This window comes from Pipistrellus hanaki (genome assembly GCF_964339955.1).
Source record: "Pipistrellus hanaki genome assembly, contig: scaffold_41, whole genome shotgun sequence".
In the NCBI taxonomy this organism is placed as follows: domain Eukaryota; kingdom Metazoa; phylum Chordata; class Mammalia; order Chiroptera; family Vespertilionidae; genus Pipistrellus; species Pipistrellus hanaki.
The window spans coordinates 581986-608844 of NW_028182292.1; the positions used below are offsets into that span (position 1 = coordinate 581986).

General features: G+C 67.4%; 3 protein-coding genes across 6 annotated transcripts; 1 reads left to right on the plus strand and 2 right to left on the minus strand.

The window, feature by feature from the left end:
* Positions 1 to 42: 42 nt before the first annotated feature.
* Positions 43 to 9025, plus strand: HSF1 (heat shock transcription factor 1). 4 transcript variants are annotated; one of them, XM_084907246.1, is made up of 14 exons: positions 43 to 321; positions 4255 to 4363; positions 4587 to 4723; positions 4984 to 5108; positions 6321 to 6396; positions 6474 to 6535; positions 6622 to 6718; positions 6793 to 6929; positions 7014 to 7286; positions 7573 to 7656; positions 8190 to 8295; positions 8369 to 8434; positions 8513 to 8582; positions 8670 to 9025. In XM_084907246.1, exons 1-14 carry the CDS (start codon positions 205 to 207, stop codon positions 8873 to 8875), a joined length of 1665 nt encoding a protein of 554 aa, XP_084763372.1. In that variant the 5' UTR covers positions 43 to 204; the 3' UTR covers positions 8876 to 9025. The 4 variants fall into 4 exon arrangements, with proteins under 4 accessions (XP_084763372.1, XP_084763373.1, XP_084763374.1 ...); XM_084907247.1 differs by having other exon boundaries at positions 8537 to 8582; XM_084907248.1 differs by lacking the exon at positions 7573 to 7656.
* An 899-nt stretch (positions 9026 to 9924) lies between these two features.
* On the minus strand, positions 9925 to 17584 carry DGAT1 (diacylglycerol O-acyltransferase 1). The gene is made up of 17 exons (XM_084907251.1): positions 17156 to 17584; positions 13610 to 13697; positions 12684 to 12724; positions 12492 to 12577; positions 12361 to 12413; positions 12083 to 12188; positions 11831 to 11944; positions 11649 to 11741; positions 11462 to 11565; positions 11262 to 11300; positions 11146 to 11187; positions 11034 to 11078; positions 10845 to 10957; positions 10711 to 10776; positions 10552 to 10639; positions 10399 to 10461; positions 9925 to 10310 (listed from the first exon to the last, which is right to left on the minus strand). The coding sequence occupies exons 1-17, from the start codon at positions 17359 to 17361 to the stop codon at positions 10155 to 10157; spliced, it is 1503 nt and encodes a 500-aa protein (XP_084763377.1). The 5' UTR covers positions 17362 to 17584; the 3' UTR covers positions 9925 to 10154.
* Positions 17585 to 19958: 2374 nt separating this feature from the next.
* Positions 19959 to 26245, minus strand: SCRT1 (scratch family transcriptional repressor 1). Its single transcript, XM_084907274.1, has 2 exons — positions 25280 to 26245; positions 19959 to 23438 (listed from the first exon to the last, which is right to left on the minus strand). The coding sequence occupies exons 1-2, from the start codon at positions 25392 to 25394 to the stop codon at positions 22498 to 22500; spliced, it is 1056 nt and encodes a 351-aa protein (XP_084763400.1). The 5' UTR covers positions 25395 to 26245; the 3' UTR covers positions 19959 to 22497.
* Between the last annotated feature and the right edge of the window lie 614 nt (positions 26246 to 26859).

Below are 26859 nucleotides of genomic sequence, written 5' to 3' on the forward strand. Positions count from 1 at the left end.
GGCGGGGCCTAGGGCCGTGCGTACGCAGAAAGGCGGCGCCGGCGTGGGGGCGCCAGTCGCAAGATGGCGGCGGCCATGCTAGGCCTGTGGGCCGTGTCTGCGCAGCGGGCGGCGACGGCAGCGCGGCCCGGCCTACAGACGCGGCGGCGGCGCTAGCCCGGCCTCGGCCACTCTTTGCGGTCGCTACTTCCGCCTCTCCCCGCCATGGATTTTCCCGTTGGCCCCGGCGCTGCGGGGCCCAGCAACGTCCCGGCCTTCCTGACCAAGCTGTGGACCCTCGTGAGCGACCCGGACACCGACGCGCTCATCTGCTGGAGCCAGGTGAGCGGGCGCGCCCCCGGGGGGCCGGGCAGGCCCCGCCGCGGCCGCTCGGTGTGGGGACGGAGGGCCCAACGGGGAGACAGCGTCCGCGGCCTCCCCGCCGGCTCGGTCCGCGCCGAGTTCCCCTGGGCGGGGACCGGGAGGGGAGGGGAGGGGAGGAGGGCGGGCCTCTCCCTCCCGGCTGCTCGCCGTCCGACAGCTGCGGGGGCGCACCCGCCGGGCGCCGGGTTCCGCCGGTGAGAGCTGCGTCCAGCCGGCCTCCCGCTTCCCAAACGCGCTGCCGGTTGTGTGGTCGGCGGCTGGACTCGGCTCACGGGCCCGAGGGCGTGGCTCCAGCGCGGAAAGCGAAAACGGACCTCCACCCCGCGTCCCGGCGGCACCGCTTCGTTTTCACTCCTCGCGGGGGCGTCTCGGTCCCCGTGCCCGCGCCCAGTTGCCAGGCAGCGGTCTTGTTTACACGCGTGGTCCGGGCCTGCGGGGCGAACCGGAGGCTGTGTCTGGAGGCTGTGTCTGTGGTCGGACAGGGAGCCTGCTGCTCGTTCGCCTTCCAGGCTGTGACGCCGCCTCCCGAGAGGGCCGGGGCCGGCGACTGTGCGGCCTCTAAACGGGCCTGTCTGCCCGGGCGCAGGGAGGCGCGGGGGGCCTCCCAGCGCCCTGCCCGCTGAGGGCCAGCGCGTGTGCCCGCGGGTGAGGCCGGGGTTCTGGGCTCCATTAAGCACTTCCCGCTTCTGCTCCTGAGCTGCAAGGAGAGGAGGGGAAGGCTGGGCTGGAAGTATCCCCCGCGAGCCAGGCTCTCTGGCCCGTGGGTTGTCTGGTGGCTGAAGCTCACTCTGCGGGAGGAGTGTGGAATAAAGGGGCTAGAAGCCCCGTTGGAGACATTTTCTGTTGGTCCCTGGGATGTGGTCCTGCGGGTGGGTGCTCCCCATTCCCCAGAGCAGCACAAGTCCCAGAGAGGGTCAGAGTGTGTCCCCACAGGCGGCCGTTACCACCCTTCCCTTGTTCTAGACCTTGAACTTGACCAACCAAGGGAAATGGCCCCCTGTTTCTGTCTTCCTTTCTTCTGCCTTCTTCCTCCTGTTCCTGCCCTGAACCCTCAGAGAACACCCTCACCCGTTCTGGGAGGGGCATCTGATCTTAACTCTACTAGGATGATCTGTCCTGCCCCTTACTCTCCTTGCTGTTTGTGCTTAAAGATCGTGAGGTAGCCTGGCCAGCGTGGCTCAATGGTTGAGTGTCCACCTATGAACCGGGAGGTTAAGGTTCGATTTCCCTGTCAGGGCACATGCCGGGGTTTGCAAGCTGGATCCCCAGTGTGGGGTGTGGAGGAGGCAGCCGATCCGTGATTCTCTCTCAGTATTGATGTTTCTCAATACTTAATAAAGGGAGAGGGAGAGAGAAACTAATAAATCAGTAAAAATGTATTTTAAGAAAGAAAAGGATGAAAAGATTGTGAGGTGTGTAGGGGGAGCCCTGCAAGCATACTCCCAGGACCCACAGTCTGTGTTCTGGGCAAAGTCTTTGAGTAGGAAAGTCGGATATTATCAGACCTGTGCCAGCCTCCACCCTCAGTGGCCACAGCATCCTGAGCCCGGTTTGCAAGTTCTCGGGACACACACACACACACACACACACACACGACAGCTGGAGCCTGAGTGCCTTACCTGGTCTGTGTGGCCTAGGATCGTGGCCAGTGAGGCCGGAAGCACTCGGACAGTTTAGGGTACACTTCTCACTGCTCACAGTTTGGCCCTGGTGTCTCGGCCTCACCCTACTCACCCTAGCCCCAGCCTGGTCGGTGCCGTTCTCTTCTCGCTGGGAGCAGGAATGACCCTCACAGTTGGATGGGGCTGGGAGAAGTCCCAAGGCCGAGTCCATCCAGGTGGCCCGTGTCAGGGTCACTCGAGGGGCTGCTCCCTGGTTCGGGCCCAGCGTTCTCAGCCTGCCGTGCCTGCTTAGGGCCTCCATCCCGTGGATGGAAGCACCGTGAGGAAGGGGACCCCAGCCTCGTGGTTGCAATCCCCAGGCATTTTGCCTCGTCACCTTGGAGCGGGGTGGGAGCGGGGTCGGTGAGCTGCTGTGGCCTGTCCCTCCGGCGGTCGCCATCGCCTTGGCTGTGCCCCTCCTAGTGCGGCATCAGTCAGTGCGTCCTGCAGGCTGTACGTGGCAGTGGTTCGGTGGTCTGCCACACTGCCATCCCGGAGTGGAGCTCCCTCCTTCCTTTTCCACGGCTCGTCTTTCTGACCACAGACACGCCCACCCCGGACAGCACGGCCGAGGGCCTGCAGGAAGCCACAGAGGGCCCAGGCTGGGCTGCTCGGTCTTGCTGGGAAGTCAGACTAAAGGGAGCCTTGGAGACGGGTTCAGAGGGTTGGCCTGGGACCAGCCGCCACTGCCCATTGCTCCCCTGGGTGCAAGTCTCATGGGGTCCCTTAGAGGTTAGGGATGCATGCCTGTGAGGGGAGGAGAAGAGAAGGGAAGGGCACAGGGTGCTCCCTGGAGTGAGGATGCCCAGGGCCGTCTGCCCTCTGAGGTTGTGGTGGAAACCAGCGTGGCCGTAAGGATGGCTGTGCGTGAGGTCCTCTCCTGCTGCTTCCCCGATCTCTTCATCTCTTGCTTTCTGCTGTTTGACGTGAGTGTCCAGGTGTGGATTTCTTTGCATTTACCCTTCCTGGGGTTTATTTTTTAATATATTTTTATTGGTTTCAGAGAGGAAGGGAGAGGGAGAGATAGAAACATTGATTCGCTGCCTCCCGCATGCCCCCCACTGTGGACCGAGCCAGCAACCCGGGCCTGCACCCCTGGGCAGAATCAAGCCTGGGACCCTTCAGTCTGTAGGCCAATGCTCCATACACTGAGCCAAACGAGCGAGGGCTATCCAGTGTCTTAGGCAGCCACATCCTGTGCAGGCCAGTTTTTGCTCAGTGGTTGGAGTCTTAGGTTTCCTCCCAACACTAAGGGGTCGCAGGTTTGATCCCACCCCGTCTGGGATCCAATCAATATGTCTCTCATTCTCTCTCTGCCCCCCTCTTCTTCCCTCTCTCCCTTCTATTTTCTCTGAAGGTCAATGGGAAAAAATCCTCAGATGAGGATTAACAAAAAAGAAAATTAGACACCCCTAGAGAAAAGGCTTTTTATACTGGGAGAGCTGTCGGTTAAATCAAACAAAGACAGCAAAGCTTCTTTAAATAACTTAGTCTCTGGAAATTGTCCTAAAGGCTTTAGCAAAGGAAGCTCTAACTGACTGGCTACTTGGTGGACTGCTGTGCCATGTACCGAAAGGTCGCCAGTTCAATTCCCACTCAGGGCACACCCAGGCCGCAGGTTCTATCTCCAGTTGGGGTGTGTACAGGAGGAAACCAATATCAGTGTTCCTCTCTCACATCGATATTTCCCCCTTCTGTCTCTCCTCCCTCTGCCTCTCCCCCTTCCTCTCTCTCTGAAATTAAAAAAAGCTCTCCAGTCCTAGACCCACACTGCAGGGATCATCGGGCTTTCCCACCTCCCCGTCCCTCTTCCCCACAGGGGAGCCTGCTCCCTGTGCCGCTACAGTCACGTGCGCACTCACAGGGCCTGCCCCACTCCCCGCGGAAAGACCTGGAGGAAGCCCTGGTGTAGGGTTTGTACAGCCTGTCCTCCTCTCAGAGCCAGAGGAAGGTGCAGCTGCGGTTCTGAGCGCAGCGTTCCTGCAGAAGGCCGTAAGGTGGGGTCTCGGCTCCTCTCGGTGCGTTTGCTTGTGGAAGCGAAAGGGGGTCCCTAAAGGCTGGGCCTGCGATGCCTGGTGCTTTCTGTGTGGGGCCTCGGCCCTGGGGAAGCAGGACCCTGGTGGGGCTCCGACTGCCACGAGGCCCCGGCCGCAGGAGGGAGCGAGGCTGCTGCTGCCCACGGAGGCCCTGTCCCTTCACCGAGCGCTGACGCGCTGCATGTCCCTGGCAGAGCGGGAACAGCTTCCACGTGTACGACCAGGGCCAGTTTGCCAAGGAGGTGCTGCCCAAGTACTTCAAGCACAACAACATGGCCAGCTTCGTGCGGCAGCTCAACATGTGTGAGTGCCCGCCCGCCCGGGGTCTGTGGGGCGCAGAGGGCAGCAGTGGCCCTGCCTGTGGTGAGGGGGGAGCCGGCACACCTGGGGGCTCGGGGAGGTGGCCTCTCCCTGGGGGGACAGGGCACTCGGGCCAGACAGCCCGGCCCGGCCGGCAGGCTCAGGTGGCAGTGTGGGCGGCGGCGTCCCCGGTCTGAGGCGGAGCTGCCCTGCCCGCCGTGTGCAGATGGCTTCCGGAAGGTGGTGCACATCGAGCAGGGCGGCCTAGTCAAGCCGGAGCGGGACGACACCGAGTTCCAGCACCCCTGCTTCCTGCGCGGCCAGGAGCAGCTCCTCGAGAACATCAAGAGGAAGGTGACCAGCGTGAGTAGCCGCCTCCCTGTCCCCAGCCCTCTGCCCTCTCTCGGTGGGGTGGCCACATCCACGCACCGCCCTGCCTGGCTGTTCCAAGCCCTCTTCCAGTGGCCCCTCCGCCTGTCCACGCCGACGCCTGTCCACGCCGACCCCTGCCCGTCGGCTGCTGCAGGGAAGGCCAATCTCAAGGCCGCAGCCCCTGGCCCTTTCCCCGTGTCCAGACCCCCGGTTCTGCGGGGCCCATCACAGTAACCTCCTGTGGGGACCAGGTGAACACCCTGAAGAGTGAGGACATGAAGATTCACCAGGACAGCGTCACCAAGCTGCTGACCGACGTGCAGCTGATGAAGGGGAAGCAGGAGTGCATGGACTCCAAGCTCCTGGCCATGAAGCAGTAGGTCCCGCGGGGAGCGGGCAGCAGGTGGGGCGAGCAGGGTGCAGTGGTGGGTGCTCTCGGGCCTTTTGCTCCCCAAACAGTTAGGTTTGGGCTTGCACACCTCGAGGCGCCTGCCTGGCCATCCTCCTTCCCAGGGAGGTGGGGTCTGACCGCTCCTGCAGCAGCATGTGAAGCTGGGCTCAGAGCACTGGCCTGTTCTCTGCCTGCTCACACCAGCCCCCGGCCCTCCCCGCAGACCAGGGTGGCCAGGCCCCTCCTGCTGGCATCACTCAGCACAGACGTCCCCTCCTGCCTATCCCCACCTTAGGCCTGGGGAGCAAGGAGCAGGTACTTTCTGGAACCCCCGTCCTGGCTCACGTCTGGTGACCACATAATAGCCCTGTGCTACCCCCTCAACCAAGACGCTCAGAAAGGCCACTTCAGTTTCCTCCCATGCCCGAAAGGGCCCTGGGGACCTCAGGAACCCCAGCCGGGTGGCTGTCTTTGGCTCAGGGCACCTCAGAGCTGCTCAGGGGCAGGTGCTGGTGCCCTTGTGACCTGTGTCATAGAAGTGGCTCCTGGCCTCTGACTCTTCACATTGGGGGCCAGATGATTCAGTCAGGGCACCTCTATAGATGAGGCCAGGAGGGCCCGCTCTGTCAAGAAGACATGCAGGGGCTGGTGGGAAGGGGGTGTTGGGAGGGCTGGCCCAACGGAGAGCAGACCCACTCATAGCCCTGCTCACCTGGGGGAGGGTGGGCTCAGCTGGCTCTTCCCGCTCCCTGGGCCACCTCTGAGCTACACTCGGGCCCTGAGCCCTGGAAGGTAAGTCAGCCATATGCTGCTCTGCAGCCTGGAGAGCTGGGCTGCCACTGTCCCCTGGCCTGCCTTCCTGTCCTCGGGCTGGGCAAAGGTCGAGGGTGGAGGGGGCCCTCAGGAAGCCCCCACGAGGTCTCAGCAGGATTCTGGGGTGCAGCCAACACTCTGCCTGCATCTGACCTTACCCTCCAGCTGACCCCCCACCCGACTCTGAGCATCCCTCCCTTGAGGTGCAAGTGAGCAAGGAGGGGCGTAGTGGCAGCAAGGTCTGGCTGCCCCTGGTCTGGTCACACAGCCCAGCCTCGTCCGGAGTGGAGAGACTAACGATAGGTTGTCACCAACGGCCCTGCACCTGCCAGGTAGGTGGGGGCCCCGGGACCGGCCCGCTGACCGCGCCCTGGCCTGTTGCAGTGAGAACGAGGCCCTGTGGCGGGAGGTGGCCAGCCTGCGGCAGAAGCACGCCCAGCAGCAGAAAGTCGTCAACAAGGTACACGGCAGGCCTGCCGGGCGCCCGCTGTCCCCCCTCGGCTGGGCTAACTGTGCTGCTTCCCCCACCCCCCACAGCTTATCCAGTTCCTCATCTCGCTGGTGCAGTCGAACCGGATCCTGGGGGTGAAGAGAAAGATGTGAGGCGCTGTGGGTGCCCGGCTCTCAGCACTGGGTCCTGGGTGCCACCGGGGCCAGGAGGCAGCTAACCCACCCTTCCCCGCAGCCCCCTGATGCTGAACGACAGTGGCTCAGCACATTCCTTGCCCAAGTACAGCCGGCAGTACTCCCTGGAGCCCATCCACGGCTCCGGCCCCTACTCGGTGAGTTGTGGGCGCCGCGGGCGGTGGGGGCCGAGCTGCCTGGGCACAGCCACATTGTCCCTCTTTGATGGCAGGCTCCGTCCCCGGCCTACAGCAGCTCCAGCCTCTACTCCCCAGAGGCCGTGTCCAGCTCCGGACCCATCATCTCCGACATCACCGAGCTGGCTCCCAGCAGCCCCTTGGCCTCCCCGAGCAGGAGCATAGACGAGCAGTGGGGACCGCGCCACCCCCCTAGTGGTCCGAAGAGGGCTGGGGCCCCGGAGGTGCCTGCTGACGCCTGTGCCCCCACCGGCAGCCCCCTGCCGAGCAGCCCCCTGGTGTGCGTCAAGGAGGAGCCTCCCAGTCCCCCTCGGAGCCCCCCGGCGGCGGCGGCGAGCCCCGGGCGCCTGTCCTCCGTCGGGGACACCCCGCTGTCCCCAGCTGCCCTCATCGACTCCATCCTGCGGGAGAGCGAGCCTGCCCCAGCTGCCTCAGCCTCACCCCTCCCCGATGCGGGGGGCCGGCCCCCCTCAGCCCCACCCACCTCCTCGTCCCCCGAGAAGTGCCTCAGCGTCGCATGCCTGGACAAGTGAGTGCTGCCCTCCCTGGACGTGCCGGGGCTTCTGGCTAGGACTGCCCTGGAGGGCTGGGCACGGGGCTGCAGGCTTGGTCGAGCTCAGAATTTGGCATCGGGGAGGGAGATGGAGCCGAGGATGGTGGCCTGCTGCACCTGCTCTCCGGGCCACCCTGGCTGCAGCTGTCAGTCACCTGGTCCTGCTGCCCAGCAGAGGCCCTGCCACCAGAGCCAGGCGCGCGGGCGGGCACGCACCCTCTGGGCCCGGCTGCAATGGGGCTCTTGTCTTTATATCTTGCAGTTTGGCTCGCACTCCACAGATGTCTGGGGTCGCCCGCCTCTTCCCCTACCCCTCCTCCTCTCTGCATGGCCGATTCCAGCCAGGGTTAGCGCTGTCCCCACTGGGGAGGGAGGAGGGCTCTTCCAGAGCTCAGGCCCCTCCCAGCTGAGGACCACTCGGCCGAGCCTGGTGAACAGCATCCCAGGCCGCCTGCAGGGAGCGTGGCCCCAATCACTGGCTGACCGCGAGGGCCTTCCGGGCGAGCTCGGCTACTAGTCTGGCCGCGGTCCCTGCCCTGCGCAGACTGGCTTCCTCTCAGGGCGCTGGCCACTCCCCAGTCCTCGGTGCGCCCCATGGCCCAGATGCTCTGGGTCACAGCTACCAAACCTGGGTCTTTCCCACTTCACCCTGAGCACAGCCTCCCCTCCCTCCTGACTTCCAACTTCAAGCCTGAGCCCTCCTGGCCAGGCCCGTGCTGTCAGGCCTGCAGGGGCGGGCCAGCCGTGTGGCCCCAGCCACTCTCCCCGCTTTACCGGGCACCCAGGCCGTCCTCACTGCTGCTCCGGCCCCAGGCAGGGTGGGTGTGGCTGAGGGGAAGGCTCGGGGGCGTTGCCTCAGCTGCCCCCTCACCCGGCCAGGGCTGAGCTCAGTGAGCACTTGGACGCCATGGACTCCAACCTGGACAATCTGCAGACCATGCTGACCAGCCACGGCTTCAGTGTGGACACCAGTGCCCTGATGGACGTGAGTCCCAGCCCGCCCGCCCCCGCCACCCACCCGGCTCGCAGGTCCAGCCTGACTCTCCTCCTCTTTGCAGCTGTTCAGCCCCTCGGTGACAGTGCCAGACATGAGCCTGCCGGACCTGGACAGTAGCCTGGCCAGTGTGTGTAGAGTGGGGTGGGGTGGGGGAGGTGACGAGGGTGGGGGAGCAGGAACCCTCAATGCCCTCCTGCCCCAGCAGATCCAGGAGCTCCTTTCTCCCCAGGAGCCCCCCAGGCCTCTCGAGGCAGAGGATAGCAGCCCCGACTCAGGTGAGCAAGCCCACCTGCCTGCCTCCTCTCCCCTCCCGCCCCCTCCCACCAGCATCCTAACCACGCCGCCCCGCTCCCACCCCCCAGGAAAGCAGCTGGTGCACTACACAGCACAGCCCCTGCTCCTGAGGGACCCCGGCCCCATGGACATGGGGAGCAGTGACCTGCCTGTGCTCTTCGAGCTTGGGGATGGCGCCTACTTCTCAGAGGGGGACGACTATGCAGACGACCCCACCATCTCCCTGCTGACGGGCTCCGAGCCCCCCAAAGCCAAGGACCCCGCTGTCTCCTAACGGTTCAGGAGGCCCAGCCCTACGCCATGGCCTGCTTGGGGCTTCACAGCCACATCGCACTGACCAATACTGTGGCTTTCACAAAGTGTATTTTGGTTTTTACATGAGTCCCCTCCCCCTTCATAGAAATAAACATACAGTATATATGTAGACGGCGGTGATGGATAAGACACGGCACTGGCCTGTGGCCACTCCCAGGGGCAGTGAGGAGGCCCCAGCAGGAGGGCCTGCGTGCACTCAGGATCGTTAAAGGAGCCGGGAGGGGCCCGTGGGGCTGCAGGGCTGGGGGAGGGCTTGTCTGCCCAGCAGAGCCCTCACTGTGTGCGGGGCCTGCTCTGGGAGAAGGGCATTCTGGCCTTGTGTGTCCGGCTCCTGTGCTGTCAGCCACGGAAAGGCAAGGCACAGCCCGCCTGACAGCTGGCGCCCCCAGGAGTTTCCCCAGTGCTCCCACCCTCCATGGGCAGGCCCCTCTGGCAGTGCCTCCGTGGCCCAAGGAAGAGGAGGATGCGGTGGAGCTCTTGGGCATCTCACTTCCTGTGGGGCCCCAGCTGCCAACCTCGCCTGGCCCGGCCCAGCCCCAGGCGCTCCGTGCCCGAGCGGATCCTTAAGACGAGGTGGGAACGGGCCCGGCCACCTCCCACCTGGCCGGCAGCGGGGTCCTGAGGCTGCACCGTGGGGACCACCCAGCCCGGGCCAGAGCAGGGTGGGAAGTCCACTCGCTCAGGTCGTGCAGACGATTGTTCCAGAGACGGGAGCCCCCACCACCAAGGGGGAGGCCCAGGCAAGGATCGGCACACTACTTGACCCTTCTCCAGGCCCGGCCCCAAGCCAAGGTCCACTTCTAGGAAGACTAGGCACCCACTTCTGAGCCACACCACACGGGGTCAAGGGGGTCTGGGCAGGAAGTCGCCGCAGCAGACCTCAGGCAGTGAGAGCTACCACCCAGGATGTCGGGTGGGATCCCAAGGGACCCAGCTCCCCATCCCAAGAGCACAGCCTAAGGCCCTCTGAGCCCAGGAAGTCCCCACAACCAGCGCTGTCAGACCAGGTGGTGAGGCCGTACCCAGCGCCCTCAGCAGGCTGAGCTCACGCTGGACAGTACTTTATTGACACCCTCAGACCCTGGGGAGGGTCAGCACAGGTCCTTGAGGCACTGGCCTGTGCTGCTGCTCCCATTCCTGAGGGCAAGAGCCCCATAGGGGCAGAGAGGCCTCCCAGCCAGGGGGAGGCCATGGGCAGTGAGGCAGGCGAGGTGGCAGTGAGGAGTGTGGGCAGCAGCTCAGGCCTCTGCCGCCAGGGCCTCGTGGTGAAGCACGTAGTAGTCGTGGACGTACATGAGCACCGCCACGGGCTGCCCTATGATGAGCGACAGCCACACGGCTGCGTTGCCGTAGTTGCCACGGAAGAACCGGCTCACTATCCAGGCCAGCGGGAGCTGGGGGTGAGGGCGTGCGTCAGCCGCCGCGGTGACCACGGGCTGGTTGCCCCGGGCACCTGAGCAGGCGAGGAGGCCCCGCGCTCACCTGAGCCATCATGCCGGTGAAAGCCCAGAGCCGGAACATGCGCAGAGGGATGCTCACCAGGTACTGGGGGAGGGGGAGAGGCTGTCAGCTGGCTCCTCGGGGCCACGGCACCCCAGCGCCGGGCCCCAGGCAGGGTGCCCACAAAGCACTGACCTCGTGGAAGAAGGCTGAGGCCAGGAACACCCCGGTCCTGGCGACCCACTTGCTGTAGCCACGCCGGACCATCGGCTTGTAGAAGTGTCTGTGGAGAAGGAGGCCGTGGGCAGGCGCCCAGGGCCACAAAAGGACCTGCCGCCACCACCACACACTCACCTGAGACACCACTTGTGCACAGGGATGTTCCAGTTCTGCCAGAAGTAGGTGACGGACTCAGAGTTCCTGGGGTAAGAGATGGTGATCAGAGGGCGCCATGACCGGCCCAGCCCGGCCCCACTGAGGTCACCCACCACCAGTCCCGGTAGAACTCGCGGTCCCCAAACTGCATGAGCTCGGCCACGGCGTTCAGGCAGGAGTGGAAGAGCCAGTAGAAGAAGATGAGCCAGATGAGGTGGTTGGGGACCTGGGGGAGAGGTGGTGTCAGGGTCCAGCACCCCCACCCCTCAGGCCCGCCCCAGGCCCAGCCTCAGCCTGCTCACCGCCAGCTTCAGGAGGCGCTCGATGATGCGGGAGTAGTCCATGTCCTGCGGGAACAAGGCTCAGCGGGCTCCCAGGCCACACCCCTCCCGCCACGGGGAGCCTGGCACTCACCTTGAACGGCTTCATGGAGTTCTGGATGGTGGGGACCATCCACTGCAAAGAAGAGCACACATCAGCTCCCCCAGAGCACCAGGCGGCCCCCTGCCCCCCACCCGTCCTCGCCATACCTGCTGGATCAGCCCCACCTGGAGCTGGGTGAAGAACAGCTGGGGAGGAAGCAGAGCAGCAAACTGAGCCCCAGCCCTGGAGCCCCCCAGCCCCTCGCAGCCCCCTAGCCCCCCACAGCCCCCCAGCCCCTCGCAGCCCCCAGCCCCTGGAGCCCCCCAGCCCCTCGCAGCCCCCCAGCCCCTCACAGCCCCAGCCTCACCATCTCCAGGAGCCGCCGCAGCAGGAAGCGCTTTCGGATGCGGGGGGAGCGGGGAAAGTTGAGTTCGTAACACAGCGTGGGGGCAAAGAGGAAGTAGTACAGATCTGGAACGGGAGGGCAGAGCTGGCACAGGGCCCGCCTCTGGACCCCACCCCTGCCCCGCCCCCAGGCCAGCTGCAGCCCCCACCTCCGTAGGTCAGGTTGTCGGGGTAGCTCACGGTGCCGGGGGGTTGGGCCGCCCCACCGTTGGCCCCACCGTTGGCCTTCTTCCCGGTAGAAGCTGGAGGCGGCGAGGGAGGGAGAGGATGCGAAGGTGAGGCCCTGCTGCTGCCCAGGCCCGCCCGCCCGGCAGCCAGCCTCCCAGCTCACCAGCCTTGGCCTTGGCACTAGCCCTGTTCTCTCGGCACCACAGGTTGACGTGCTGGTAGGAGAACAGCTTCAGGAAGAGGATGGTGTAGGTCATCAGGGCCAGCACGGAGCCCACTGCAGGAAAGGCAGGCTCAGGCCGAGGCCTCCCACCACCCACAGGAGAGCCGCGGCCAGGGCAGCCCGAGGCTGGCCTGCGTCTCCCCCAGGGTCCCCCCACAACTGGCTGGGATGGGGCAGGTGGGATGGGGGCACCTGGAGTGATGGACTCCAGCAGGAAGGCCACAGACGCTGGGAAGCAGAGGATGGTGACCAGGTTGAGCGTGTGCAGCAGCAGCCCCGCCTGCTCCGTCAGGGCACCCTGGGGAGGGGGCAGCACTGAGCCAGGGCCTACTCCCTGCCCAGGGTCTCCCTGGGGAGCTGCCAGGCCGAGGGTGCAGCTCCTCCCAGGAGAGCCACACACAGTGGGGAGGGTGGTCCAGGCCTGCGAGGAGGGGACTCTGGCCGGGCAGCATCATGCAGGCCCTGCTTACCACCGCCAGGCGCTTCTCCACGTGGAAGGCGGCCACAGCAAAGGCATTGGCCACTGAGGACAGAAGAGCACAGGGCGGCTCAGGCCCAGGAAGCCCTCCCCACCCAAGACCCTCCTCGGTGCCCAGCTCACCAATAATCAGGCACAGGGCGGGCCAGCTGTAGGGGTCCTTTAGGAACAGAGACACCACCTGGATGGGGTCCACCAGAATGCCGTACCTGGGGGTTGGGGAGATGAAGGCCTGAGCAGGTAAGGGGGGCCCGAGTTGGCAGTGATTGCGGCTGGGCCTCGGGGGTGGAGCCGGGGCCCTGGGGAAGAACTCACTTGATGAGGTTCTCCAAAAACAACCGTGCATTGCTCAAGATCTGCAAGAGAGGCGGGCACGCACAGCTGAGCCGCAGTCTGCGGTGGGCCCAGCAGAGGCTCCAGAAGCAGGGGAAAGGCTGTGGGGCTGCGCCAAGGGCCAGGCAGGCCCGGGTGAGCAGAGCAGTGCTGCCCTGCCAAGCCTCTGCCAGCCAGCCCAGACCTCCAATGGCTCCAGAGGACAAGGACCCCATCCCACCAGCCTCTCACCCACCAGGCAGTGTGCCCACAGCTCCCAGGGCGCCTCCTAGCATTGCGCAGGGAGGGTGCAGTGTGCCTGGGGCCTCCACGTGGCAGCCAGGAGCCTTGGGGCAGGTGTGTGCCGTAGGCTGGGGTTGAAGGCCGGGGGCCATATCAGCCAGAGTGGATGGGGCTGGGCCCAGACAGACCCTTGTTCCAGCCCCGCCCTCATGCCACCCATTGACCCTGGACTCCAGCTGCTCCTGGGCCAGGACTGCTGGTCCCACCCCACACGGTGCCAGCAGGAAGGGCCCAACGGCAGGGCCTCGGCCAGGCCACAGGTGTGTTAGAGGCGTGCTCCTGGAGCACCTACGACCCAGGCTGAGGGAGGGGGCAGCCTGCAGGGCAGTGGCTGGTTGCTGTGCTGAGCCCAAAAGCCACCTTCACACCCGCTTGCCCCAGGCCAGGCCAGCCAGGGCTCCACACCCACGAGGGCCATTCAGGAGCAGGGGATTCTTCTGGGACCCCAAAACCACGCACACGAGCTGCCAAGGGAACCCCACACGCACAGAACACCCCATCCTCAACCCCACAGCCCATCAGCCCAGGCCAGCCACCCTCCTGTCCCCTCCTCTCTGCTCCTCGGTGCCCCTCAAGCCACAGCTCACAGCATAGAAGCCTCCCACACACACCCACCAGCCACTCACCAGCATCACCACACACCAATTCAGGATGCCACGGTAGTTGCTGAAGCCGCTGTCCGAGCTGAACAAAGAATCCTGCAGGCGGTGGCACCTGACAGGCAGAAGGCAGTGAGAACCTCGGGCAGGGCCACAGCTGCCCACCCCTCCCAGCCCGGGGCAGCCAAAGTCAGTTCTTCACACTGGGCAATTCATCCCTCCCAGCAGCTGTGTCCTCTCCCCTCGCCAACCCTCCCGACAGTCCGAGGGGAGCCAGGCAGGGGCCACGGGGGCAGGAGCATCCAGGCCAGGCCCCAGCAACATCTGCAGCCTCTAGCTGCAGCCAACCACCTAGCTATGGAGTGGTGCTGGCCTGTCCCACCTACCAGGGAGCGGAAGGGACCCCCCTCAAGCCAGCCCCCACACTGGCCACCATTGGCCGGGACCAGCTGAGCACCAGTTGGTGGGACCCTCGGGGAGCAGTGCGGCAAGCTCTCCGGCACTGCGCCTCCGACCGCAGGCAGCGCTGTGTTCCTGCCGGGCTGGGGGCTGAGCGGAGCCCACGGGCCGGACACCTGGTGACTGGGGTTTCCCATGGAAGCAGGCAGGACTGCTCCCCCCAGTGCTCAGGCTGGGGACCCTCACGTCCCTGCCTGGTCCTCGGAGGTGGGGCAGGGGAAAGGCTGTGGGGCTCACCCAGCACCTCGCCAGCAGGAAGCCCCACGAACATTGAGCAAGGCCTCCAGTTTTGAAACTGGTGAGGCCAGGGCCTCCCCTCCTGCAGACACATCTGCCTGAGAGGTACGGATGGGGAAGCAGGCCTGCCTCAGCGGCCAGCCTGGCTATGGCTAGGGTCAGGGCCAGCCTGGCTGTGGCTGGGGTCGGGGGCCAGCCTGGCTGTGGCTGTGGCTGTGGTCGGGGGCCAGCCTGGCTGTGGCTGTGGCTGGGGTCGGGGGCCAGCCTGGCTGTGGCTGGGGTCAGGGGCCAGCCTGGCTGTGGCTGGGGTCGGGGGCCAGCCTGGCTGTGGCTGGGGTCGGGGGCCAGCCTGGCTGTGGCTGTGGCTGTGGTCGGGGGCCAGCCTGGCTGTGGCTGTGGCTGGGGTCGGGGGCCAGCCTGGCTGTGGCTGGGGTCGGGGGCCAGCCTGGCTGTGGCTGTGGCTGGGGTCGGGGGCCAGCCTGGCTGTGGCTGGGGTCCGCACTCAGAGGGGAGACAAGGGACCAAGAAGCCAAGATGCTGCTCCACGTTCTCCAGCCAGGCAGCAGGGACACGCACTCCTGCCTCTCCCTGGCCTCCTGGCATCACCTCCTGGGTCCCTCCTGTGACCTCTACCCAAGGCCCTCTTCCCCGGAGGCCCTGCACCTGCCTTTCTGCGAGGCAGGTAGGGGTCCGAGGCCCAGCTCCCGGAGGGGAGGGTCTGAGCCTGTCCCAGACGCCCTCCCCCAAGCCCAAGCCCATTGGCTTCCACTGGAACCAGCCCCAAGCCGCCTCCTGCAGTGCCAGCCCGGCACACCCACAGGCCTTTCACAACACCATGACCCCTGCCCCCTTTGGGCCACCAAGACTGTGCTGGCTTTATCTGAGTCAGTCTCTAAGATGAAAATGGGGGGGGGGGCGTCTTTTCCAAGCTGACACAAAGTGACGTCATAGAACCTTTTCAGACCCTCCCCAAGCAGCCCAGCCAGACCCCTAGCGCCCTCCACCTGCTTTCTGGCCATCCTCAACCCCAGGGCAGAGGCCCCAGCCCGGGGAGAAAGCAGCAGAGCCAGACAACCAACGGGCATGCTGGCACGGGAGACAGGCTCTGCCCCCACGCCAGACTTACCCTCTCCCCTCCTGCAGGGGCTTCCCAGCCTCAGCCCTGCAGCACCCACACCCACGCCCCCGGCCCACCCAGCCAGCGGGGCCCTTCTAACAATGTCACCTCACTCAGCCGGCACATCGGCACGGGGCTGGGCACAGGGAAACTGAGGCCCCACAAGGGTTGAAGCTGGCCCACAGGCACAGCCCCTGGTGGTGAGCCACGCCTGGGGCCACGTGGCCCAGTTCGTGGGCCAAGCAGAGCAAAGGGGACCAGAGTGCCAGCTCACCCCCGGCTGCCACCTCCTCAGCACTCCCCCCGCCTCTGGCCAAGCCTGAGGGCTGAGGGAGCTCCCATAGCCTCGGACCCTCTGGGAGGGGAGAGGCAGGGGACACCCCAGGGAAAGCCGCTGGGGAGCCTTCTGAGGGAGTGTGGAGCCTGGGAAGGACTGAGCCAGGCAGGGCAGAAGGAGGTGCCCTCTCCTTCCTGCCCACAGCCACACCCTGGCCATGGGTTGGAAGAAATGAGCTCACACAGGAGCCTGGCCGGCAGGTGAGCAGGAAACGGGGGGGGGGGGGGGGGGGGGGGGGGGGGGACACGGGACACACGACACACGACGACGGACACGGGACGGACACACAGGCACACAGCAGGCAGGTGGAGGCCGAGGGCCAGAGGCCAATCTAGGAGGACAGCCAGAGCCAGGCAGGCTCAGCCCCGCCCCCTCCCCGTCCAGGGGTCCAGCCCCCAAGGTGGGCGGACAGGGTCCCCTCCGCCCAGCTAGCAAAGGCACAGGACCGGTTCTGGCCCGTGTAGTGACTTGGGGAGCTAGCAGAGGGCCCTCAAGAACCCCCATTCTTTGCAGCCTCCCTCAGCAGCACCTCCCCCCAAGAAAGCATCCCTCTCCTAGAGACACCCGCAGGGCGAGCCTTCTCGAACTTCGTGTCTGACCTTTGCTCACACTGCGGCGTGGAGATTACCTTATCGCCCAGGTGGACTGTGAGCACCCCAAGGGCAAGGACAGTGCCCACACCCCAGCTGCCCGCGCCCCGTCCCCAGGGCGCCCCGGGAGGAAAGCCTCAGTCCTTGTTTACCGAGCAAATCCTGGCCGCTCACTTCCTCCTCCATAACCTCTAGTCCTCAAGCTGCTCCGGAGCCAGAGCCCTGAGTGTGGCGTGGGGGTCCCCTCGGCCTCGCCTCGCTTCCTCCATCCCTTCCTCCCAGTCCTTCACCGGAGGTGCGCCCGTCTCAGACCCTCTCCTGTTCCCCACCAAGGCCCAGCTCTGTCCCCACAGCAAGCACTCGTCCTGGCACCAAGCAGGGCCCGGGCCGGCCGGGCGCCGGGTGAGGGATGAGCGCGCCAGGAGAGGAAGGGACAGCCACTCACTGCGCCCACCCCCTCTGTCCTCAGCAGCCGCTCTCCTGCTGGCCTCCCCAGCGGGCCCGCTCCCCCACCCCGAAGGCATCACAATCCCCGGATCCGACCATCTCGGTCCAGACGGAGGAAAGCTGTGCCCGGCTGGGACCAGCCCGCCCGCCCCAGCCGGCGGCTCCGATCCCACCTGAGGATGAGACGGAGTAGGGGCTGCCAGCGGGGGCTGCGGCCGGCTCCCCTCGGCGCCCCGCCTGCGTGACCTCGGCGGGCGCCCTGCACCCCTCAGCCTCAGTTTCCCTGGGGGCAACCCTGGCTGCTGCGGGATGGCCCAAGGGACAGGAAGGGTCGCAGGGGCCTGGGTCAGGGGTCAAAGGTTACATGAGTCAGTGGCACCGCTCACCTAAGGTCCCAGGAGCCGCTGCCCCCTTTGGCGTCTCGGTCCTTGTCCTTCTCCGGGGCCGAGGCCGGCGCGTCCCCCGCGGCGCCCACGTCCCGCACTTCTTCCGCTGCCGCCGGGCCGCCGCCGCCGCCGCCGCCGCCCTGGCCCGAGGTCCGCGACCCCGTCCTCCGGCGCCGGGAGCCGCCCGCGCCGCTGCGGTCGCTCATGATCCAGCCGCACGCACCTCGCCGCGGCCGAGTCCTAGCGCGCCGGGCTCTCCGCGCCCGAGGCCCGCGGCCCCGCCTCTGGACCCAAGGCCAACGGCCGCCGCCGCCGCCCCCTGCCGGCCGCCGTAGCCCACGCGCCGCCCGAGCCGCCAATCAGCGCGCGCCGGCCAGGCCTGCCCGCGCCGGATCGCCGCAGGGTCGCTCCGAGAGCCGCTCACTGGCGGGCGGGCTCGGCGCGCACCCATTTGTAGTCCGCGGGCGCGCGGGGCGCTCTGGGAATCGTGGTCGCTCGTGGCGGGGCATCCTGGGAGTTGTGGTTTCCCCGCGCGCAATCGACCGGAGGCCCTTGCTGGCAGCGGTGCGCCTGCCCTGGCCGTTGGCCTGCCCCATGGCCCACTCCGCAAAAACAGGCGCGGGGTGAGGGATGGAGGTTAGTTATGAAACCCACGGGGCGTCACCGACCGGCCGCCGATCGGAGCCCTGTCTGTGGGAGCTCGCCTCGGCCCCCCCACCCTCCCCAGCGGGTCAAGCGCACCTTGCGGAGATCGACCGTGGTTCTCACCGCGGGCACCAGCTTCTCCTCGGCGTCGGTTGTCAGACAGGCGCCGGGCCAGAGAATGGAGCGGGAGAAAGTCCCAGGTCCCGCGTCCCTGGGACGCCCGCCCAGCCCGCGTGTTCCCAGGACCCAGACCGTGCTGACAGCTGGAGTAGGCACGCCCCCCCAACCAGCCTCCCTCCCGCCCGCGTCCGCAGACGTCCCAGGCGGTCCCCACCCAGCCAGGTTAGCCAGGGGATGCCGAACCTCCGGGACCCGGGCCTTCTGTGTCTTTGTAGAGTCTGCCATCCCCCCGCTGTGCTCAAATGAAACCAAGCCACCATGACAACCACAACATGCGGCCCGCGGGCAGGCACGTCCGCATCCCACCTTGGCTTAACCTGCATCTCTCACGGGGCTGGGCTGCGAGCATTCTATCTGGACCTCAGGGTTTGGGGCTTACTGGGGGCTCAGGCCTGATTTACCTAAAACACACCTGTAGCAGGCTCAGCCTGAGGTCGGTGGCCTCTCCTCTGGGCCTAGCTCGCCCCTGCACCACCACCTCTACAGCGGCGCCCAGGGCCACTGGTAACACTTTCTTGCTGCCGCTGGACATTCTGGGGCTGATGCCAGCCTGGCATCCCTAACTGGCAGATATTTTTTGTTGTTGTTTTTTAAAACTTTTTTTAAAATATATTTTTATTGATTTCAGAGAAAAAGGAAAAGGGAAAGATAGAAACATCTCTAATGAGAACCACTAATGGGCTGCCTCCTGCACACCCCCCACTGGGGATCCAGTCTGCAACTTGGGCATGTGCCCTGACCAGGAGTCGAACCAGGGACCCTTCAGTCTGCAGGCCAATGCTCTATCCACTGAGCAAAACTGGCTAGGGCTCATCATTTATATTTCTTTCTCTCTCTCTCTCTCTCCCTCTCCCTTCCTCTTTGAAATCAATAAAAAATATATATATTTTTTAAAGTGAAGGATCGTGTTGGAGGCCTAATAACTATGTCCACATCCCAGCTGCAAGTGCTCAGCTGGCAAATGGGGACACAAGTGATGTGACCAGAAAGGAGGGTGGCAGGGGTGAGAGGGGCCATGGAGGGGAAGGGGGAAGCCAAGGTCCACACTGAAGCTGAGGGCCAGGGGCCAGGGAGAAGGCACAGACTGAATGCACGAATAAGGAGGAACCTCGGCTCTGAGGGGGAGCGGGGCCCACATAAGCCCCACCCTGCTGCAGGTCAGACTCCCTACTGTCCACCGAGGTAGTCTGGGTGGGCCTCTCTCCCGCCAGTGTGGGCTGACCGGGTCTCACCTCGAGCCTCAGCTCGTACCTGCCTAAGTGTCTCAGGCGTGTGTCTGTGTCCCCAGGCTGTCCCCACCCTGCACAGCCCCACCCTCACCTCTTCAGCTGGGACTCATCCTCTCCAGGCTGAGGGGGCTGTGGGCGCTTGTGGAAGCCTCTCGGACCCTGGGCACCTCCTCCCCAGGACCATGGAGGCCTCCTCAGATGGGGAACCTGTCCCCTGGGTGGGTGGGTCAGGATGTGGGGATCAGGCTGCAGGAAGGGATCAGACCTCACAGCACCCTCGTCAATTCCACTTTTCTCCACCGGCATCAGGAGCGCTTGCCAGGGCAGCAGGAGCCCCCAGGGAGAGTGGGGGCACCTCTGGCCTCCCTCGGGACTCCGGGCCCTGCTGGACCACTCGGGCCATTCCAGAACTGCCCTGAGCTGGGTCTGGCTTCACGCAGGAGGTTGGAGCTCCTGCAACTCGTGCAGAGAGGAGGTTTACCTTGGGCGGGGGGGGGGGGGGGGGGGGGATTGCTTTGCTTTGGGGGGGGAGGGGTGCCCCTGGGGTGTGTAAAGACGCTCTTGCAGAAGGGGACATGGACACGGAGGGAGTGCACCTGAGCCAAGAGCAACAGAGTGCCCCCAGGGCGGTGTGAGCAGGCTGCACGCCCTACCTGGGCCTGTCCATCCTGCGCCCCCCACCCCAGCGACCCGGCCAGCACCCCCTGCAGTGCGGGTCCAGCCCCGGACACACCAGCCGACACTCCGAGTTCTATCAAGAGTGGCGTTTATTCTCCTCGTGGAGGTGCGGCGCTCCGGGGAGCTGGTGCTATTGTGCTTAGGAAGGAGGTCTGTCCGTCCGTCCGTCTGTCCGGCCGGCCCGGCCCCAAACGGGGGCGGAAGAGGGGCGCGGCCCGAATAAAAATCCCGGCCTGTTCCGGGTGGGAGTATATGTACAAGGCGGCGGGGCGCAGGCGGGGGTGGAGGCGGGGCGGGCCGGCGGCCGCAGCCCCCACCCGAGGGCCCCCGCATCTCGGGCCCTGCTCGTAGAATCAGTACAAAATAGGTGCTACCTAAACGTTCCTTCTACCTGAATTCGCTAAGTCGGTTATTGTGCTGCTTAGTTATGGGGGCAGGAGGGGGCCCATGGCTTTCCACGGCGGGGTGGGGGTGGGGTGGGGAGAAGCAGGAGGCCCTGGCCGGCCCGCTGCCCTCCAGCCTTCTCCCTCGGTAGGCAGACAGGCGTGGGGGAGGTGGGTGCCTGTGTGTGCGTGTGCATGCGGGTGTGCCCGGCACAGGCGGGCAGGCCCCGGCTTGGGAGCTGTGTGGGCATCGACCTGGGATGTAGGGGTTGGGGGTGTGGGCCCTGCCTGCAGAGGAGGCAGCTGAGCGGCCGCGGGGCTGGGGCCCTGGGGGATGGGGCTGACCAAAGGCCGGCCGCCAGCCTGCACCTTTCCACCTGGCCTGGGGCCCTGTCCCCACGGGCTGAGCCGGCGGCAGAGCCAGGGCATGGAATCCTGGGGCCCCTGGGATCGAGGCGGCAACCTTGGGGCCTAGGTGTTTGCCCCGCATCAGGCCCAAGTCAGAGGCAGAGACCGACTACGCCCAGCACTGGCCCGGGGTGGGAAGGTGGGGTGCGGGTTTGGGTTTAGGGATCTGGCCTCTCTCTTCGCCTCTGCCACCGTCCCTGGCACACCCAAGGGCGCTGGGCCCCGCCACCAATAGGCAACCCCCCCAGCCCCCGCAGGCCGCCCAGGCCCTGGCAGACTCAGCAGTGGGCCTGGCGCCTAAGAGGGAGGTACCCAATGCACGCTCAGTGGGTGATGAACAACTGAAGGAGGGGTCCTGGGGCCACCCCCTGACACCGTCACACCGCCGGGTCCTGCCGTGGGGGGTCGGGGCGGGGAGGGGGGGGGACAAAGGCTGCGCGGCCGGCCCCGCGCAGCATCCCTGATCTAGGGGCCTAGGGGGCAGCGGGGCGGGGATACCTGATTCTCAGTCACTAGAGGCGGCGGCAGCTTCGCATGCAGTGCGCATTATTGCTCTATATCGGCATCGGACTAGCTAAGAGGAGGAGGGAGCGGGCAGCCCCGGGAAGGGACGGGAGGAGGGCTGGGGCTGCATGCAGTGACGTCACAACGGCGGCGGCCAATGGGGCGGGCCCTTGGGGCGGAGTCGCCGCCGCCGAGGCTTTGGCATAGACGGGCGAGAAGTTGGCAACCGAGTGGGGCGGGGCCTGCGGCTCGGGGGCGGGGCCTGCGGCTCCCAGGAGGCGGAGCCCGTGGGCGGGGAGCGCGGTCCTGGGCATCCCGAGCCCCGGGCGTCGACGGGAGAGGATGCGCCTCGGCGCCCCTTCCCTGACCCGAGTGCAATCCGTTCATAAATAAAACGTTAAAATACAGAAAAGAAAAACCCGACGCATCCGCACCCCCAGGGGGCTTTACCCGCAAAGCGAATACATAGAGGTGTGTGGAGGGCCGCCCGGGCCTGCCTGCTGGGCCCCGGAATCTAGGGAGGGGGGCCCCGGGGCAGGACGGGGGGCGGGGGCGGGGGGCTGAGAGGTCGGAGAAGTCCATGCGATTCGATATGCGTCATTATATTCGTATGGAGGACAGAGCCCGGGGGGGAGGGAGGGCTGGGCTGGAAGAATCTGATTTGGCAGAGAATGCGAGGCGAGGGTGAGGGAGCGGCTCGGACTGAGGCCCCGGAAGGAACCCGAGGGGGAGGGCGCCGCCGTCCGCCTCCCTCCCTCCCGCCCCCCGCGCGCCTCACACTCTCGGGGCTCAGCTGAGACTGGGGGGCGGAGAGCCTCCGCAGGCTGAGCCCCCGCCCCAGCTGGGCCTGCTGCCGGGGAGGGCCGGCTCCCTGCACGCCTGGGCCGCGGGCCTGGCCCCGGACGGCTCGGGAAGGGGTGGGGAAGACCTGAGTCTCTGCGGCGCGATCCGGGGCGCAGAGGAGGGAGGAGGGGCGCTCCCTGCCTCGCCCCGCCCCGCCCCCGCCTCCAGAAACCTAAGATGAGGTTCGGTTCTGGGTCTCCTCGACCCTATTGCTGGGGAAAAGCCTGGGGCACCCTGGAGGGGAAGGGAGGGAGCTCGGGGTGGGTCTCCCCTCGGGACCCTATTGCTTGAAGGGGCGGGCAAGGCCCCTGGCGGGCGAGGCGGGGGCCCCCTCCCCCTATTGCTGCGAGGAGGGGCCCGCCCTCCGGCCCCTCCCTCCACCCGAGCGCCGCCGGCGCCGGCGGAGACACGTCTGGGGGCCCCGTATTGCTGAGAGCCAACCCGGCCGACCGGCGGGGGCGCGGCCGCCGCCCTAAGCCTGCACGGGGCTGAGCTGCGGCGGCGCGGCCGGGGCCGGGGCGGGGGCCGGGGCCGCGGGGCCGCCCTTGAAGCAGGCGGACTCGTAGTGCTTGTTGAGATAGGACTTGAGCGCGAAGCTCTTCTTGCAGCGCTTGCACTGGAAGTGCTTGAAGGCCGAGTGCGTCTGCATGTGCGCGCGCAGGTTGGAGCGGTCGGCGAAGGCCTTGCCGCAGTGCGCGCAGCCGAAGGGCTTCTCGCCCGTGTGCGAGCGCATGTGGCCCTGCAGCAGCCAGGGCCGCGAGAAGGCCTTGCCGCACACGCCGCACTTGTGGCGCAGGTCGTGCGTGAGCAGGTGCATGGCCATGGCCGGCATGGACACGTACACCTTGCCGCACGTCGGGCAGCGCCGCGCCAGCTGGCTGTCCAGGCTGCGGTGCGTCTGCTTGTGGCGGCTCAGGTTCGAGGACGTGGCGTACGTCTTGCCGCACTCGCCGCAGGCGTGCCGGGGCCCCGAGCCGCCGGCGCCGGGCCCCGGGCCCGCGCGCGCCTCCGCGCCGGCCCCCGCGCGCGCGCCGCCGCCCCGGACCCCGGACCCGGACCCGGACCCCGCCGCGCGGGACCCAGCCGCGGCCCCGCCGCCTCTGGAGCCGTCGGAGGCCGGAGCCGAGGCCGTGGCGGGGGCGGCTGCCTTGCGGCGCGAGCGGCCGTCGGTGATGAAGAAGGCGTCGGCTGCGTAGCCCTCGCTGACGGCCGCGTCGCCGTTGATGTAGCCGCCCGCGGCCGTGGCCAGCTCCGGGCGCGGCGTGGGCGGGGGCGCCGAGCCCGCGGCCGCCGGGCCCAGCTCTCCCCGCACGGCCGCCGCGTACATGGGCTCCGGGGACGGCCCCTTGAGCAAGGCCGCCTCGGCGTCGCCATCGTAGACAGAGGTGGGCCCCGCGTAGTCGTTGAGGTATCCTGCGGGCCGGGGCGGACGGATGGGCGGACGGCGGGACAGGAACCAGCCGGGCGGTGGAGGAGACACCGGGGTCCGAGGAGAAGGACAAAGGGAAAGGGTCCGAGGGACGGGGGACCGGGAGGACGGAGGTGGAGAGAGGAGAGGAAAGGAGAGATGAGACCGAGCCCGGCCGGGCCCCGCCCCGCCGCCCCGGGCCCCACCCTCGCGGGGGGAGGAGGGAGGCCCCCCTTTCCGCAACGCCTCAAGGTCAGGGGGGAGGGGCGGTGCTTCCCTCGCCCTCCTTCCCGTCCCGCCCCTCCCCCTCGGGTTCTCCCCACTTCAGCAGTTTTCCCTGATTATGCAACACACTGCAGACCCGCAGCGCACAAAGCCGGGGCTGCCGGCCCAGGGACCCCGTCACCACAGCCTCTGGGGTTCCCATTGGCTTTCGGGGGGGCGAGGGGAGGAGACAGAGCCTGCAGCCAGCCTGGATAATCACCCTCTCCTGTCCCCTAAGTCCCCCCACAAGCCTGGGAGCCGGGTACCCCACAGCCCTCCGGCCAGCACTCCTACCACCTCTCATCGCCCCAGGCCCCAGGCCCCAGCCATGGTGACCCCTCTGGCTCCAGCCCTACCCCCCCTCCTTCCATCTGCTTCTCCCCACAGTCCCTTCCATGCCCTGCACCCCGGGGTCCTACCTGGCTCCCCATGGCTCTCTCCCCCCAGGCCTAACCCCTGTGGGGGCCTCCCTGAGCCAGGCCAGCAGCCGGGCAGGTGTCCAGCAGGGGACACCTTCTCGGGGACAAGCTGCAGGCAGGGTGTCATTCATACTGGAATCTGCAGTTCTCAGGCACAAGATGGTGCTCACAACCTCAGTCACAAGCGCACACCCCACACGATGCAGGCTCTGGCTCTATCACCCCTGGGGTCCCCTGGCCCTGGGACACGTCACCCACTAATGCGGGTCCCACATGCAGCCACCTTCCCCCCCAACCCACATGAGCTCCGCCAGGGCAGCCCATCACATGGGTGCACGGTGGCCCAGAATCACAGGGTCCCTCGGAGGGGCACACAGGCAGGTACACCCTCACACAGGGTCACACACACACACACACACACACACACAGTCACACAGTCACATGGCCACACGCAGTCACATGGGCGCACACACAGGGGCTCATGTTCCTGCAGGTCACACTGGTTCTGCCACCCCGTGTGGCTGGCACCCCCAGCATCCTCGCCCACCCGCATGCTAACAGTTGTCCTTGAACTTGGGCTCCCTCACACAAAGAGCCTCCCCCTGCTCCCAGCACTCCGGGCCTCCCTTGCCCACCGCCCACCCACCCACATCCTTCCTCCTGACCCCGGCTGCAGGGAGGAGCTGCCGATGCTGCCTCTGCGGTGCCTTCTCCCTGGCATGTGGGCAGCCCCCCCGACCCCCCAGACCCCCATGCCTACTCCCTGCAGCTCACAGAACTCCCTTGCTAGCCCTAGCAAGCCGTTCTGGCGCTGTTGCCAAAGCAGAGAGGCGGGCACTGAGCAGGCCTGGGTCTCTGGGTGTGGGTCTGCATGCACCCCTAGGTCCTATCCTGTCAGCAGGGGTCCATGTGGCATGGGCAGTGGTGCGGGTCATTGTGCACCTTCAGGCACTTGCTGGCCCTGACCCCGGCCCCCCACCCTCTTTCCTGCATGGACAGGGCCCCTGCTGGGCCTGAGGCCAGCTCAGGCCCGTCTCTGCGTTTGCTTCTCCCCAACCCCCATCTCCATCCACTCCACCTCCCTCTGGCCTTCCCTAGGGTCTCTCTCTGGGGGCCCCTGCCCCCCACATCCCCACCAGTGGAGGCTGGTGTCCCGTGCCCACCTTTCTCCTGCAGCCGTGCGCCGAGGTCGCCGCGGGCGCGCCCGTAGGAGCTCTCGAGGTCCGCGGAGGAGAACGTGTCAAGTTTGACCTTCTTGACCAGGAAGGACCTGGGCATGGTTTCTGCGGGACTCCGGCGCTGCGGGCCTGCGGAGCCGGGGCGTGGGGGGGCTGCGGCCGCCGCGAGGCCCCGTCACCATCCAGCGGCGCTGCGGGCGGCCGGGTCCCCACGCTGGCCTCCTCCGGCCTCCTGCCTCCCGGCGCTTCCTCCTCCTCCTGGGCTCCTCCGGATCCTCTTCGGCGTCCTCCCCTCCCTCTTCTCTCCGCTCTCCTCTTCCTTCCGTCCTTCCTTCCTTCTTCCTTCTTCCCTTCCTTCCTCCCTTCCTTCCCTCCTCTGGTCCCGGCTTCCCAGCCCGCAGTGCCGCCCCTGGACAGGCGGGGGAGGAGGCTGGGGGGTGGGAGGGGGGGAGCGGCTCCGTCCCGGGCCCGGAGGCTGCGAGTGGGTGCAGGGCTGGCCCGGCTCCGCAGCCCCCGGCCCCTCCCCCCCGCCACCGCGGCGGAGCTCAGTCAGCGGCCCCCCATGCCCCCGGGGGCGGCGGCGCCGGGCCCGGAGAGCGCGGCGGCGGCGGCGGCGGCGGCAGCTTCAGCACCGCGGCCAGCGCCGGCCCGGCCAGCACCTCGGCCAGCGACCCGGCGCGCTGTGCGGCGCGGGGGGCGGCGGGGCGGCGCGGGCTCGGCCGGGCGGGCGGGGGTCCCCGGCGGGGGGCTCCGGGAGGCTGGCTTTATTGTTCTGCAGCCCGAGCGGCGGCGGCGGCGGCGTTGGCGGCGGGCGGGGGGCGGGGGGCGGGGGTCCTCGGGGGAGGGTGCGCGGGGAGGGCGGGCCGAGGGGGAGGGAGAGGGAGTGACGAGCTCGGGGGCGGGGCTGGGCGCCCGGACGCTCTGAGCCCGGCCTCCCGCGCCCGCGGCGCCTCTGCTGCGGCCCGGCCGGGCCTCCGGCTTTTAAAGCCCGGCCGCTGCGGGCGGGGCGGGGCGCGGGCGGCGGAAATGGCCGCGCGGGGCGGCCCGCCAGGGCCTCCGGGGAGGGAAGGGTCCTGGGGGTGCGGGGCTCCCGCTCCGTGAGGTTCCCTGCGCGGCTCGGGGGACGGAGGCCAGGCAGCCGGCGGCATTGTCCGGGCGGGGGCGGCGGGGGCGCTCGGCCTGGGAAGGGATCGCTCGGGAAGGGACGCCAGGCAGAGCTCGGCTTGGGCGACCTCGCTTTGGGACGCGGAGGCCGGGGACCTGCGGGGGCGGGCGGGGGAGGCGGAGGCGCGGGAGCGGGTGCTGAGGCAGCGAAAGCGCAGCGTGGACGCTCCGCGCGCCGGTGCCGCAGTGTCTCCCTGCGCCCGGTCACCCGGGCTGACCCCGCGCCTCCGCCCGCCTGTCCCCCCGCGCGGCGACGCAGCGAGCGGGGTGGGGAAGGGAAGAGGGGCCGCCACCCCCTTGCCCCAGAAATGTGGCTTCCTTGGTGGCTCTCCGCCCTTCGGCGCGGCTGCAGCGCCCCCACTCCTCCTGGCCCCCGCGGCCCCGGAGCCGGGCGGACACCC

Coding starts and splice junctions, on each gene's coding strand:
- DGAT1 (XM_084907251.1), bottom strand. CDS start 17,361: ATGAGCGACCGCAGCGGCGCGGGCGGCTCCCGGCGCCGGAGGACGGGG. Junction 13,698..17,155: donor AGCGGCTCCTGGGACCTTAG/GTGAGCGGTGCC, acceptor TCTGCCTGTCAG/GTGCCACCGCCTGCAGGATT. Junction 11,566..11,648: donor CGACAACCTGACCTACGGAG/GTGGGGGCTGCA, acceptor CTCCCGTTCCAG/ATCTGTACTACTTCCTCTTT.
- HSF1 (XM_084907246.1), top strand. CDS start 205: ATGGATTTTCCCGTTGGCCCCGGCGCTGCGGGGCCCAGCAACGTCCCG. Junction 6,930..7,013: donor AGCAGGAGCATAGACGAGCA/GTGGGGACCGCG, acceptor CCCCACCGGCAG/CCCCCTGCCGAGCAGCCCCC. Junction 8,296..8,368: donor ACACCAGTGCCCTGATGGAC/GTGAGTCCCAGC, acceptor TCCTCTTTGCAG/CTGTTCAGCCCCTCGGTGAC.
- SCRT1 (XM_084907274.1), bottom strand. CDS start 25,394: ATGCCCAGGTCCTTCCTGGTCAAGAAGGTCAAACTTGACACGTTCTCC. Junction 23,439..25,279: donor CGCACGGCTGCAGGAGAAAG/GTGGGCACGGGA, acceptor CCCGGCCCGCAG/GATACCTCAACGACTACGCG.